General features: G+C 49.1%; 1 protein-coding gene across 3 annotated transcripts in view; it reads left to right on the plus strand.

The window, feature by feature from the left end:
- The first annotated feature begins 230 nt into the window (after positions 1 to 230).
- Positions 231 to 14,076, plus strand: part of SYNJ2 (synaptojanin 2) — a 114,219-nt gene continuing 100,373 nt past the window's right edge. For 2 of the 3 annotated variants that reach the window (XM_032161295.2, XM_032161305.2), the window contains exon 1: positions 265 to 456. In XM_032161295.2, the coding sequence (XP_032017186.1) occupies positions 330 to 456 (127 nt within the window). In that variant the 5' untranslated portion in view covers positions 265 to 329. Of the gene's footprint in view, positions 457 to 14,076 lie in introns of all 3 variants that reach the window. The other variant, XM_032161279.2, reaches the window with a different exon arrangement.

The following is a 14,076-nucleotide window of genomic DNA, read 5'->3' on the forward strand; positions in this document are numbered from 1 at the left end:
GGAATGCGTGGCATCTGGGAGGCTCTTCCGCTCCACGCCCGCCCGCGGGGAGCCTCAGCCCTGAGGCGCGGCCTCGCGCAGCTGCCTGGCCGCTGGGGGGAGCGCGGGGCCGGGCGGGAGGCGGCGGCGCGCCCTCACCTGCCCCAGGCTGGGGAGGCGCGCGTGGGGAGGAGGAGGAAGGGGAGGAGGCCGGGGAGGAGCCTGGCGCGGCGGGAGCGGCGGCGCAAAGTGAAACTCTGGGAAGTTGCGGGCGCGCGGGGAACTGTCGCGGGCAGCGCGCCCTCGGGGGGACGTGGCCCCGGCCCCCGCCCGCAGTGGGCCCGACCCTCATGGCCCTGAGCAAAGGGCTACGGCTGCTGGGGCGCCTGGGGGCCGAGGGGGACTGTAGCGTGCTGCTGGAGGCGCGCGGCCGCGGCGACTGCCTGCTGTTCGAGGCCGGCACGGTGGCCACGCTGGGTGAGTCCGGGCCGGGGGCAGCGACGCCCGGAGGAGAGGGCGCCCGCCTTCGCCCAGCCTTGGGAAGACGGGTACCCCCTTTCCCGAGGGGATCGGGCGGCACTGGGACTGCCGGGGCGTGGGGGTCGCGCGCAGAGGGGTGGCTTTTTGAATGAAGTGGGGCTGGGGACTCGAGAGAGCACTCTGGCTGGGCCGGTGGCGCACGGAGGTCGGCGTATCTCCGGCCCGCGCGGCCAGAGGATATGGTTGCTGGATAGCCGGCTGGGGCGCTTTGCGTATTCATGAGGATCCCGGGGGCGAGTTGACTTAGGAGCCGGCCTGACCCTGTGCCTGGCGCCTTTTCTTTTGCACCTGTTGATGAAACCAGTAATTGCCCTTTGGTTTGTGTTGGCGGCTCCACTCCTGGAGGGGATGGGGACAAAAGCCCCAAAACATAGGCTCTGGAGAAACCGCTGATGGCACCTTTGTCCCACGTAAATACTTGGTCGAGAAGCATCGGTGCTGCAATTTATAGAACTTGTAAACAAATATACCATGACCTTTATGCTGTCTTAGATCCTGCCAAGCCAGCGAATTTCACCTATGGACTTCAGAAGCCTTGAAACTGGCATCCTGCTATGGGCTTTAGGACACTATCTCACTTAATTCTCACAATTCTACTAAAGAGCTATTATTATCCCCATTTTGCAGATGAGCAAACTGAGGCCTAAAGAGGCTAAGTTGCTTGCCAAGGTGACACCATCCACCTGACTTTTATGTGGCTATTTCTGTAATATCATTCAATGCATGGCTTCCTGGTATCGCTAACCTAGGTCCCTAACCACAAAATGGTTTTGTGCTAACCATTATAAGGAAAACCTGGGTAGCACCAAAGCACGTGAAACCAGGTCTGATTGTTAGACTTGTAAATGTGGACACCGGAGAGTAGGCTCCCACCACTAGGCGTCCAGCTGTAACAGCTTCCCGGTATTCCTCGCTAAACAAGGTGCAGCCCGGGGTCACTTGTACTTGAGGTGGTCGGCAAATGCAGCAGGTGGTCACTCGCAGGCTGCTTTGTAGATGCCTCTGGCCTTGTTTTCACATTTGTATGCGTCGACCCCTGTTCGGATGTATGTGTTGGAAGGACTATCTCTTCTATTTCTGATTCCCTAATCATTTCATTAACATGCATTTGTCCAGCTTGTTGTCAGTCACTTGACTACTGAAACAATGTCTCCAATAGTCTCAGCATCAAAAGTGGGCAGTGAATTATAGATTGTTATTTTCAGATTATTCCAATTTGTGCTGTCCTGAAGAGTCTAAGTTTGGTTATTTGGTATGGCCTTGAAAGAAAACCACAGAAATTTCCATTCCATTTTAGATGTCTACTTCATACCACATTTATCTGAAGTGAAAGAGTAATTTCATGGTACAAAACTAGTTTCATCAAATAGATTAAAATGTCCTTCAGTTGGATTACGGCAACATTAAGCCAGGTTCCTACACATTCAAGAATTCTTTGAAGTAGCTTAGGAAAAGGAGATTTTATTTTTTCTCAAAAGTGAAGATTTAAAAATGATTAATGACAGTAATGTAGTGCATATTTTCCATTAGGAGCTGAAGTTTGGGCTGAGATTTACATCACACTGGTGATTACAGTATACCAGATTTTAGAACAGAGAATGTAAGAAAGGAATTGGCTGGCCTTCAACTCATGTGCAGTCCACATTTGTCATTTAACCTAGCATTCATTTTTCAGCAGAAAACTTAAAATTTTTTTTTTTTTGAAACAAAGGCTTCTTCCGTTGCCTAGGCTGGCATGCAGTGGCAATCACAGCCCACTGCAGCCTCAACTTCCCAGGCTCAAGCGATCCTCCCGTCTCAGCCTCCTGAGTAGCTGGGACTACAGGCACATGCCACCATGCCTGGCTAATTTTTTCTTTCTTTCTTTCTTTTCATTTCCTTTTCTTTAAATGGGGTCTTACTATGTTGCCTATGCTGGTCTCGAACTCCTGGGCTCAAGTGATCTTCCCGCCTTTGTCTCCCAAAGTGTTGGGATTACAGGCATGAACTACTTACTGTGTCTGGCCTGAAAACTTAATTTTTTAAAGTCTGTTTTGTTTAAGTGAAATGATACTATTTTTAAAAAGCAGCTATAGCATTTGGTGGCTTTGCTGGTCCAGAGAAGGTTTGTAGGAGAGAGGCTTCTGTTACTAGAAAGTTGTTTCAAACTTTCAACATATCCTAAATGCATCGCTGTTGGATAAAATGGCTCTGAACTTGAAATTCCCATCTGTGTAGCTAGCTGTTTTACTTTTCTTTCTTGGAGAAAGTGAATTTTTTTTTCTTTCTTTTTTTTTTTTTTTTGAGACGAAGCTTCACTCTTGTTGCCCAGGCTGGAGTGAAGTGGTGCTATCTTGGCTCACTACAACACCCACACCCCCACCCCCGCCCGGGTTCAAGCGATTCTCCTGCCTCAGCCTCCCCAGTAGCTAGGATTACAGGCACACGCCACCATGCCTGGCTAATTTTTGTATTTTTAGTAGAGACGGTGTCTTGCCATGTTGGCCAGGCTAGTTTCTAACTCCTGACCTTAGGTGATCCACCTGCTTTGGCCTCCCAAAGTGCTAGGATTACAGGCGTGAGCCACCATGCCTGACCTGAGAAGGTGAATTTTTGCAAGAAGGCTGCAATCTCTACTTTTGTATGGGACAGGACACTTGTGGCAGCTGGCGTAGCTGGTGGTCTATCTTGACCTTTCACCCTTTCCTCGAAGTTCCAGGTCGGGGGTAGCTTCCTTTTCTCTTCAGCTGTGGTTTTCCTGTGATGGGTCCCTCCCAGTTAGTAATGAGAGGCTGAAGTTGTGGTAACTGCTTCGTGGGTAGTGGTCTTTCCCGGCCCCCATTCTAACTTCTGTCCTGCTCCTCTGTGGATGCACACAGCTGCTTTCCTAGGGGTGAGGGGAGATGAGGGGAGTGGGCCTGATGACCACAGGCGCTGCCCCTTCATAGCACATTTTATTCCTGAGGATCCTAACTGGAAAAGTACCTCTCGCCGAAGGGGCTGGGTGGTTCCTTATCCTTTTCAGGCAAGGCCTGGAGACGGGGGCTTGAACTGGGCTGTGATTTTTAGGAAAAACTGATGGTCCATGATTCGTTGATTGCTGGACTCCTCCCATCTGAACCTACCTTCACCTGTCCTGTTCTAAAGTGAACTCTTCACACTAGGGCCATCTGGCCTGCTAGCAGGATTGTTGAAGGAATTATTCCAAATTCCGGCTTCTAAAAGAATTAAGTTGTGAATCTGTCTTTTATGTAGATCAGTGGGAGCAGAAATGCCAGAGGCAGAAAAGCCAAATGTATTGGCAATGATTGAAAAGGCTTTTATGAAGTCTCAGGAACCTGACTGGAGGGTAGTTGGCCTTCTCAGCACAGGTGGGAAGCCCCGTAGCCGGTACCAGCTTCCCTGGCCAATAATCCACAATTAGCAAACAGATGTTCCTTTATTTGCGCAGGGGACAAAAACCTACTCCTGTCTCTGTCTCTTGTAAACTTAGGGAAAAGTGCTTATTGTTAATGGATTTTGTCTATTTTCAGAGTAAGCAACAGTGTTCCAAAGTTCAAGGTTCTCCAACAGCCCCCAGGAACGGTGGCCTGAGGCTGTCCCCGTGTTTACAGTCCAGGCCGTGTGTGAGTGAAGTCCTGCCTCCTGCTGCCCAGCCTGGCTTTGCTGTGAACAGGCAGCAGGGAGGGAGGGATGGGGCAGGAGACTTGAGAGAATTAATTAAGTTAATTAATGGGTGTCCCTAAATTACTTTGAGCTTCTGGGGGGAAAGGTTCTGTGTAAACATCAGGCCCCCAGGTTCTCCCAGCTGCTGTTTGTGCAGAGGCCGCATCTCGAGTTCAGCTTTGTTTGAATTGGTGAGATGGCCCCAGGGCAGAGCAGGACTCAGTCTGAACTGTTGCCTAGATCACTTTCTCAGGCTTTATGGCCAGATTTATTTGGTCGCGGACTGGAATTTTGATCTGCTAGAGAGGACCACAGAGAATCAAATAGGTCATCATTTTATAAATGCTCCTGGACAAAGTTGAAACCACAGGTAGGACCAGGCAAGGGTTCCGGGGCCCCTGACATGGGAAACTAGAGCGGCGACCCGGGGCCACGGTGGTCTGTCTGCCTCCAGGACTGGTTTGCCTCCTCTCTTAGCCAGAGGCTGTCTCAGCATAGTGTTTACAAAATGCAAACTGGGATGGTGTGTGCTGCTCCCCTGGGTTTTGTTTGTTTGTTTGTTTGTTTGAGACGGAGTCTCATTGCCCAGGCTGGAGTACAGTGGCGCAATCTTGGCTCACTGCAACCCCCACCTCCCAGGTTCAAGGATTCTCCCGCCTCAGCCTCCTGAGTAGCTGGGACTACAGGCATGCGCCACCACGCCCGGCTAATATTTGTATTTTTAGTAGAGAAAGGGTTTCACCATGTTGGCCAGGCTGGTCTCAAACTCCTGGCCCCAAATGATCCGCCCACCTCAGCCTTTCAAAGTGCTGGGATTACAGGCATGAGCCACCGCGTCCGGCCTTCCCCGTGGTTTTTGTAGCTCACCTGTAAGATCGTGATTTCAAATCTTACCAGGCTCTTGTTTTGGCTGTGTGGCTCAAAAACTTGGCTTTTAGCCTTTAATTGTGAAAATGTTCAAACACAAAAGTAAAGGGAGAAATGAATCCCCTGTCTACCTGTCGTTCGGCACTGATAGTTATCAATATATTGCCAATTTTATTTCACTTGTCCCTGTATTTTTTTATGAAAACATTTGAATCTCCTAAAATTTAGTTTGTTTAATGCCAGGCAAGATTCTAATTTGTTGGGTTGGCTTTTTTTTTCCTTACTTGCATTTAGATATACAAGTTCAATTTTTTAATTTTATTGGAAATTGACAAATTATTATTGTTTTTTGAGATGGAGTCTTGCTCTGTCGTCCATGTGGGAGTGCTGTGGCACAATCTTGGCTCACTGCAACCTCTTCCTCCCAGGTTCAAGTGATTCTCTGGCCTTAGCCTCCCGAGTAGCTGGGACTATAGGCGTGTGCTACCATGCCCGGCTAATTTTTCTATTTTTAGCAGAGATGGCGTTTCACCATGTTGGCCAGGCTGGTATCAAACTCCTGACCTCAAGTGATCCACCCGCTTCGGCCACCCAAAGTGCTGGGATTACAGGCGTGAGCCACTGTGCTGGGCCAACAAATTAGAATTATTATATATTATGGGGTACAAAGTGATCATATATGTGTACAATGTGGAATGATTAAATCAAGGTGATTAACATAGTCATCACCTCAAATACTTCTTTATTTATTTACCTTTTTTGAGATGAAGTCTTGCTCTCTCACTCGGGCTGGAATGCAGTGGCACTGATCTCGGCTCACTGTAACCTCCGCCTCCCAGGTTCAAGCGATTCTCCTGCCTCAGCCTCCTGAGTAGCTGGGACTACAGGCACGTGCCACCATGTCTGGCTAATTTTTGTATTTTTAGTAGAGATGGGGTTTCGCCGTGTTGGCCAAGCTGGTCTCGAACTCCCAACTTCAAGTGATCCGCCCGCCTGGGCCTCCCAAAGTTCTGGGATTACAGACATGAGCCACTGCACCTGACCACTTATTTTTTGTATTGAGAACATTTCAAATTTACTCTTCTAGCGATTTCAAAATATACATTATTATTAACTATTGTTACCATGCTATGCAAGTTCAAAACTTACTTGGCAGATTTCAGTGTGGCCAACAGCAGAAATGGTGGCATGAACTGATTCTGAGACATTGGCCAAGACACATTTTTAAAAGCAAAGTGACCACTTGGGAAGGGTCGACCACAACCTGGAAGAACAGGGAGCGCTCTGCTGGTGAGCTCAGGAGAACAAGGTCCGGGCCCTTTGACGGCACTGCCTCTAGCCCCGGGCAAGAGAGGGCCAAGGACCATGTCCAGTGGCCTCTACGCTCCCCTTTCTGGGTGACACTCCTGCTGCTCAAGACCCTGGAGTGTGCTAAGCACATAGTGCAGCCTGCTCGGCCCCCTTCCAGGGCCTCAGGCAGACTGTGCGGCCGTGTGTCCACCCCAGGCCCGGGCGTTGGGGTGGCAAGGGCGTGTTACAGGTGGAACGGGACACACACTAGCTGGGACTCTGTGTGTGTATGCACAAGGCTCCCTGCAGGCGGCATGAAGCCCAGGTTTGGGGAAGTGGGGGAAGAGAAGGTGGCCAGGCTGGGGCCGCCCTCCCCACTGGCCACATAATGAACCTGGCCTTCCGGGTAGTCATGGCGGCGTGCTTTTCGAGATGGGAGGATAGAACCTATTTTATTTAACTGTTTTACTTTGTTAGCTTGATTTAAAACTTAACAGCTGGGCATACAGGATGCAGCACTCATGAGTACTCTGGCCCCAGACCCTGTAGATAGTCAGGCAGACCTGCCCTGGGCACCTGTCCCAGACCGTGTCTCTCTGCTGTGTCTCTCTTCTGGAGCATTCCTGGGGTGCTCAGGGTCCCCTTTGTGCTTTTTGGCTCCTCAGTTTCTGTTGCTGGGCTCCTTTGGCCTTCCCACTGAGGATGGGGAATATATTCTGTTTTCTTTCCACTTGAATTGTCCTTAAAGCTGTGGGTAAACTGGTTCAGGCTCAGACTTGGGAATTTGATCGGAGTCCCTTTAGCATTTCTGGGCAGGGCTTGTTGGTGTCGTGGCCAGCTCTCCTTGAAGTGAAAACCAAATTGGGCTGGGAGAGTGCATGTGACACTTAAAGCCCCGAGAGCTGCGGTGCCATCAACCACACACTGTGGATGAGAGGCTGTCAGTGGGCATGCTGGGTCCACCTTCAAGGTCCAAACGAAACAGCCCAGTTCAGGGCACTGCTTTTCAAGATCTCACGGGCAGGAGCCTTCAGGCGCTGTTCATGTAAATGTAAGTCGCTCTTTCTTTCTGGAGGAAAATTCAGACAAGTGAATGAAAACCTTTAACAGTATGTAAGTGCTTAATCTGCTATTCTACATGCGGAAGTTTATCTCAGGAAACAGTCCCAGATCACTAGCCCATGTTGCTTCAAGGATGTTTATTGCAAGCTGTTTTGAGTTTTTCCACTGGTTAAATAAACTTTGGTTCAAATTGATCATAATAGCTGACATTTATGGAGTGTTTACCACCTACCAGGTGCTGATCCAAGTGGCTTACATTTATTAACTTACTTCATCCTTATGTCAAGGCAAGTACTAGTAATCTCCAGTTTACACTTGGGGAAACTGAGGCACAAGAGGCCTAAGAATTTGCTTGAGGCTCCACCTCCAGTGGAAGGCTCCAGAGAACAATATGTTCAGTAAAATCTCATTCTTAGGAAAAAAAAATGAATATATATATATATATATGGAAAAAGACTCCCTTTGTTCTGTTGTCTCTGGCTTATCTTGGCTTTCGTCTGACATACACTTTTGATCGAGGAGGTTCCCACTAGGGGAAACAGCAGCCCCTTTCTGAGCGGAGGGTGTGGCACTGCAGAGGCGGAACTCCATCTCTGGGAGAAACACGCGTGAAGCCCACACTCCTGGGGGCAGAGCTGAGCCTCCACACGGATGTCCCCAGCACTGGGAGCAGAGGCTGATGCGGCCCCAAGGTGCTGAGGAAAGCGCCCCCCAGTGCAAATAATGCTACAAGGCCCCAGGCTTCTCAAGGAACACGAGGCCTGGCAAACCCAGAACGCTGGACTGGGTCGGCTCCAAGATGCCCCTGGGTTTGAGCTGGAGAAGTGTCTGCGGGAGGGTGCTGCGGCTCCTGCAGAGCGCGTCTTCCTGCCCCTGTGGGCTTTTCTGGGGGGCTGGGAGGCTCTGCCAAGTTGGTGGATGGAACTGTGCCTTGCCCTGGGGGGCACTGGGCAGGAGCGGGCCTCGGAGCGTGAGTCTGGTGCTGCGCCAGGAGGCTAGATGCCCCGGCCAGGTCCTGTGGGCTGCGCCGTCTGTGCCCTTGGCCCGTGAGGCTGGCGGGCTGCCACTGCTTGTAAAGCCTCCTGGTTGAAAAGGTGACTTGGAGCAGCGGATTCACTAGGAGCCGGTCAGCCACAGAGCCAGACGGGCAGCTTGTGCCCCAGGCCCAGGCCGCAGGAGGTGGGATCAAGTTCCACGGCTCCAATGCGAAGGTCTGAGCTTCATTCTAAGGCAGGTTTTTGAGGACATGGGGCTCTCGGGCACCTGGTTGTATTCCTGCATCTCTGCATCCTGCATCCCTGCCCGCTCTCTCATGCCTCCCTCTCCCCGAGGCTGGGGCTGGTGGAGCCTGCGTCCGGCATGCCCCAAGCCAGCCTTTCATCTCAGATGGAGTTGTATGTATCCAGTGAGCCCACGCACCCCCTGAGGACAGGGCCTCACCCCCACACGCCTGCTCCTTCATCACAGCTGCTAGGAAATGAAGGGTCCTTCGAAGTAGGATGTGGTCTCCCCTAAGCAGAACTCTGGCTCTAAATGCTCTCCTGGCCCTGGCGTTGGTGTGGGACTTGGGTTGGGGGAGGGGGCGGGTTGTTAGCGGCTGCTGCTCAGACCCAGCGGAGGACCAGGCTGCTCCAGGCTCCCGGCAAGATGTCGCAAAATGGCCAAATTTAAGGTGAGCACGGGCTCCCATGCAGTTTCCCACCCCTGCTGCTGGCTGCCTGTCTGTGAATGCTAAGGCGAGGGGTGGTCCTGCATTGACTTCTTACTGACTGGTGGGGTAACCCGGAAGAGGCAAACGAGTTCCTTCCCTTTCCTCAGCTCTGAACCCAGAATGTTCCAGTGATACCATCTCCAAACTCTTCACCCGTGTCCTTTCCCACCTGTCTGCCCTGAGGACAGGGAACTAAGTGGCTGCTTACGGTGGGTAAAACTGAGGCTTGCAAGACAGCCTTGGGCAATGGGACAGCCAGACCCCAGCCCTGGGCACCTGCCTCTCCCATCCCAAGCCCGAGCCTTATTTTCAGCTGCAAAGTCAATACCTTTGCTTTCAGAGAGGGAGCATGTGCCACGCCAGGAGAGACTTTGGGTCTATCACAGATGGAGACTGCCTAGCTTAACTGCGCAGTCTGAATGATTGTAAGGAGCGGGAGAGAGAGAACGCCTCTGCAGCCTGGCACACACATTTGCCGGAGAAAGTGGTGAGTGCGTTATGACCAGGTGAGGGACGAACCTTAAGGAGATTGGCTGAGAACACCTCCCCTCCTCACCCTAAGTCAACAGGCCCAGGACAGCAGTGCTTCCAAAACCTTACTTGTTCACCTCACCTGGAGATTCTGGTGGCAAATCAGGTTCTGCCTTGTTGGCTCCAGGGTGGGCTTGAGAGCCTGCCGTTCTAACAAGCTCCCAGGTGATGCTGGTCCACAACCAGCTTTGAGTACCAGGATCTCGCACCAGCTTGGGAGGGAGGAGACCTGAATCCTAGCCCTGGCTCCTTGGGGTCTTCTTTCCAGTGGGGGAATTTAGTTAATCCCTCCGGGCCCCAATATCTTAATCTAAAAACAAATGAATGACAACCTAGTTGCCTTTCCTACTCTGAGATTCCATGCGTCTTAAAAAAAAAAAAGTTTTAAAGCTAAACGTGTCACCCTCACCATCGCTACTTCACACACCTAAAGTTATAAACCACTCAGAATTGCAAATCTTAGGAAATGGGATCTGGCAAGGCAAAATCGAAGATGGCTTTGAGGTCTCAGCTAGACCTAGATATCTGATGCTCTGCATTTTTTATGGGATGCTTATGAATTAATGAAAATACATGAGATTATCTCTCCTTGAGTCTACCCTTTCCTACCACCAGCAAAAACTTATAAAAAGCAATTGAAGCTTACTTTGGGAATGCCAAGGGATTGATTAAAATATCATGGACTGTGCTGATTCCATGGCTGGTTTAGCAGATTTTTGTTAAGAGCCATGACTTTTTAAAATTTTTATTTTTTTGTGGGTACATAGTAGGTATATATATTTATGGGACATGTGAGATATTTTGATACAGGCATGTAATATGTAATAACCACATCACGGAAAATGGGGCATCCATCCCCTCACCTATTTATCTTTTGTATTACGAACAATCCAATTATATTCTTTTAGTTATTTTAAAATGTACAGTTAAGTTATATAGTCACCATGTTGTGCTATCAAATACCAGTTCTCATTCATTCTTTTTATTTTTTTTTTTTTTACTCATTAACCATCCCCACCTCCTCCCTAGCCCCCTGCTACCCTTCTTAGCCTCTGGTAACCATCCTTCTGTTCTCTATGTCTGTGAATTCAATTTTGATTTTTAGATCCCACAAATAAGTGAGAATATGCAATGTTTGTCTTTCTATGCCTGGCTTGTTTCTTTTTTTTTTTCTTTTTTTTTTTGAGACAGAGTCTTGCTCTGTCACACAGGCTGTAGTGCAGTGGTGCGATCTCGGCCCACTGCAACCCCCGCCTTCTGGGTTCAGCCTCCCGAGTAGCTGGGATTACAGGCACCCACCACCACACCCAGCTAATTTTTGTATTTTTGGTAGAGACGGGGTTTCACTATGTTGTCCAGGCTGGTCTCAAACTCCTGACCTCAGGTGATCCACCCGCCTCAGCCTCCCAAAGTGCTGGGATTGCAGGTGTGAGCAACTGCACCCGGCCGGCTGGCTTGTTTCACTTAACATAATGACCTCCAGTTCCATCCATGTTGTTGCAGATAACAGGATCTCATTCTTTTTTATGGATAAATAGTACTCTGCTGTGTATATGTCCCACATTTTCTTTATCCATTCATCTGTTGGTGGACACTGAAGTTGCTTCCAAATCTTGGCCATTGTGAACCGTGCTGCAACTAACATGGGAGTGCAGATATCTCTTCAACATGCTGACTTCCTTTCTTTTGGGTATACACCCAGCAGTGGGGTTGCTGGATCATATGATAGCTCTACTTTTAGTTTTTGAGGAACCTCCAAACTGTTGTCCATAGTGGTTGTACTCACATAGTACGTATAGTACATAACATATATAGTACATAACATATATATACACTATATATAGTATGTAACATAGTGGTTGTACTAATTTACATTCCCACCAACTGTGTACAAGGGTTTCCTTTTCTCCCCATCCTCACCAGCATTTGTTATTGCCTGACTTTTGGATATAAGCCCTTCTAACTGGGGTAAGATGAGCTCTCACTGTAGTTTTGATTTGCCTTTTTCTGACGGTCATTGACGTTGGGCGCCTTTTCCTATGCCTGTTTACCATTTGTATATCTTCTTTTGAGAAATGTGCATTCAAATCTTTTGCTCATTTTTTGGATCAGATTATTAGATTTTTTTTTTCCTGTAGAATTGTTTGAGCTCCTTATATATTCTGGTTATTCGTCCCTTGTCAGATGAGTAGTTTGCAAATATTTCCTCCCATTCTGTGGGCTGTCTCTTCACCTTGTTGATTGTTTCCTTTGCTGTGCAAAAGCTTTTTAACTTAATGTGATCTCATTTGTTCATTTTTGCTTTGGTTGCCTGTGCTTGTGGAGTATTGCTCAAGACATTTTTGCCCAGGTCAATGTCCTGGAGGTTTTTCCCAATGTTTTATTGTAGTAGCTTCATAGTTTGAGGACTATGGCATTCTTAAAAACATAACTTTCATTCTTGCATAGCTTTTTTTTTTTTTAAGTAACCTGGACTGTCATTTGGCTAGGGAGGTGAGAGCTTGTGTGTCTGGAAATGTGTGGTTTTTTTTTTTTTTTTCTTTTTGAGACAGAGTCTCACTCTGTTGCCCAGGCTGGAGGGCAGTGGAGCTATCTCAGCTCACTGCAAGCTCCGCCTCCCGGGTTCACACCATTCTCCTGCCTCAGCCTCCCGAGTAGCTGGGACTACAGGTGCCTGCCACCACGCCCAGCTAATTTTTTGTAATTTTTAGTAGAGATAGGTTTTCACCATGTTAGCCAGGATGGTCTCGATCTCCTGACCAAGATCTTGATCCACCTGCCTTGGCCTTCCAAAGTGCTGGGATTACAGGTGTGAGCCACCACACCCGGCCAATGTGTGGTCTTTTTTATCTGTCTGTTTAAACTATTTTATATGTTGCATGAACCCCGCTTTACCATGAATCTTATCAATGACTGATAAATATTGTCTGTTGGAAACATTCTCTTTAAGAGGAGGAGACCGTTCTCTGCAGCTCCTGCTGATTCAGTAAAGCTGAGGTCAGGTGGAACTAGGCAGGCAGAGATGAGTGATTAGAAGGCTGTCATAGGCAGTGACAGTCCACATGCTCCGGGGCAGAACAGTGACACTGGCTGTCACAGTCTGTTTCAACAATGGAGGTTGTTTGTTTTTATTTAAATGATGTGAATAAAGAAAGGGATCTTGGAAAACTAAGACTGGAGCTGCCCAGGCCTGAGCCAGGCCCTTGTAACAAGGCCCTTCCGGGTGGGGGATCTACCTCTCTTTTCACCTGGACCACCTGGTGGTGGGTGGCGAGCTCAGAACCACAGCTGGGTGGGAAACGGGAGGGCCAGCAGCGAGCTGCAGGAATGGAATTCCATGATGGAATCTCATGTCTCCAGAGTCGACAGACAGAAACTTGTGTTTTCATTTCAAAGGGCATCTGCCACACCCTCCAGGCAGACCACATAAATGGCATTTTTGGGTGAGGCCTGAGGGATTCTGTCTGGTGGTATATGCTGATTTTAACCAGGAGCAATAGATTTGGACTCTTATTGAAAGGGGAGATAGATGAGAGATGATTTCCATGAGGATGTTGAAAATACTGGCAATTCTGAAGACCCCAGGGAGTCCCAGGGGGTTCCCGGCCAGGAGCGCCCTCCATTGCCCTGTACCACCTTGCTTTCCAGGCTGCGGCTCTGTGTGTCTGAATCTACTGCGTGGGGGTGCTTCCTTCTAATTCGCAGAAGGTGCTGTATGGGCCCCAGACTGCCCATCCTGCTAAAACTGGCAAAGGCCTTTTCCCAGCCTGAGCGGTAGTGATTCAGCCAACTGCAGAAGTGGTATTTGGAGCTCACCCTTAAAAGATAAAGCAAGTTACGTTCAGACTATATACAGGCAATGAGAAAATATGATGAAATATGACTGCATATGAATAGCCCCAGACTTCTAGGGCCTTTGAGTGTGTCTGTTTTGGGCAGCATCTTCTCCTTTTAGGTTTCAGGCTCAGTTTACTGTCAGGAAAACTAAGTTGCTGAGAGCTTCTCAGAATTTTGGCTTAAAAGAGAAAATACACCTGGAACAAAGATTGAGGGGTGCTCCTATTAAAAAAAAAAAAGTGTGCGAGCTTCAAAGGAGCACCTTAAGACTCTAGTTCCATCACCTCCACTCTCCTGGGCCCTCCTACGGGAGCTCTTTGTCTTGTGCCTGCCTTCTCTTCTCCGGAACACTCCTAAGGTATTTTCAGTGCGGAGGATAGGATCATACACTCAGGAAAGCCGAGAGCTAGATCCTGAAGCATCTGTGTGGGAAATGCCCATCTGTGCATGAAATGAGCGTCTGCGAGTGAAGTGATCCCATGTCTGGGATCTGTTTGGCGTGCGCCAGGAGACAGACAGATGGACACGTGCATGCACACACACACACAGCGGGGACGGGGAGTAGGTGAAATAAGAGTGGGAAAATGTTGACACCTCCGGGAGCCAGGTGACAA

Source organism: Hylobates moloch, unplaced genomic scaffold (assembly GCF_009828535.3).
Source record: "Hylobates moloch isolate HMO894 unplaced genomic scaffold, HMol_V3 SCAFFOLD_2, whole genome shotgun sequence".
Taxonomy (NCBI): domain Eukaryota; kingdom Metazoa; phylum Chordata; class Mammalia; order Primates; family Hylobatidae; genus Hylobates; species Hylobates moloch.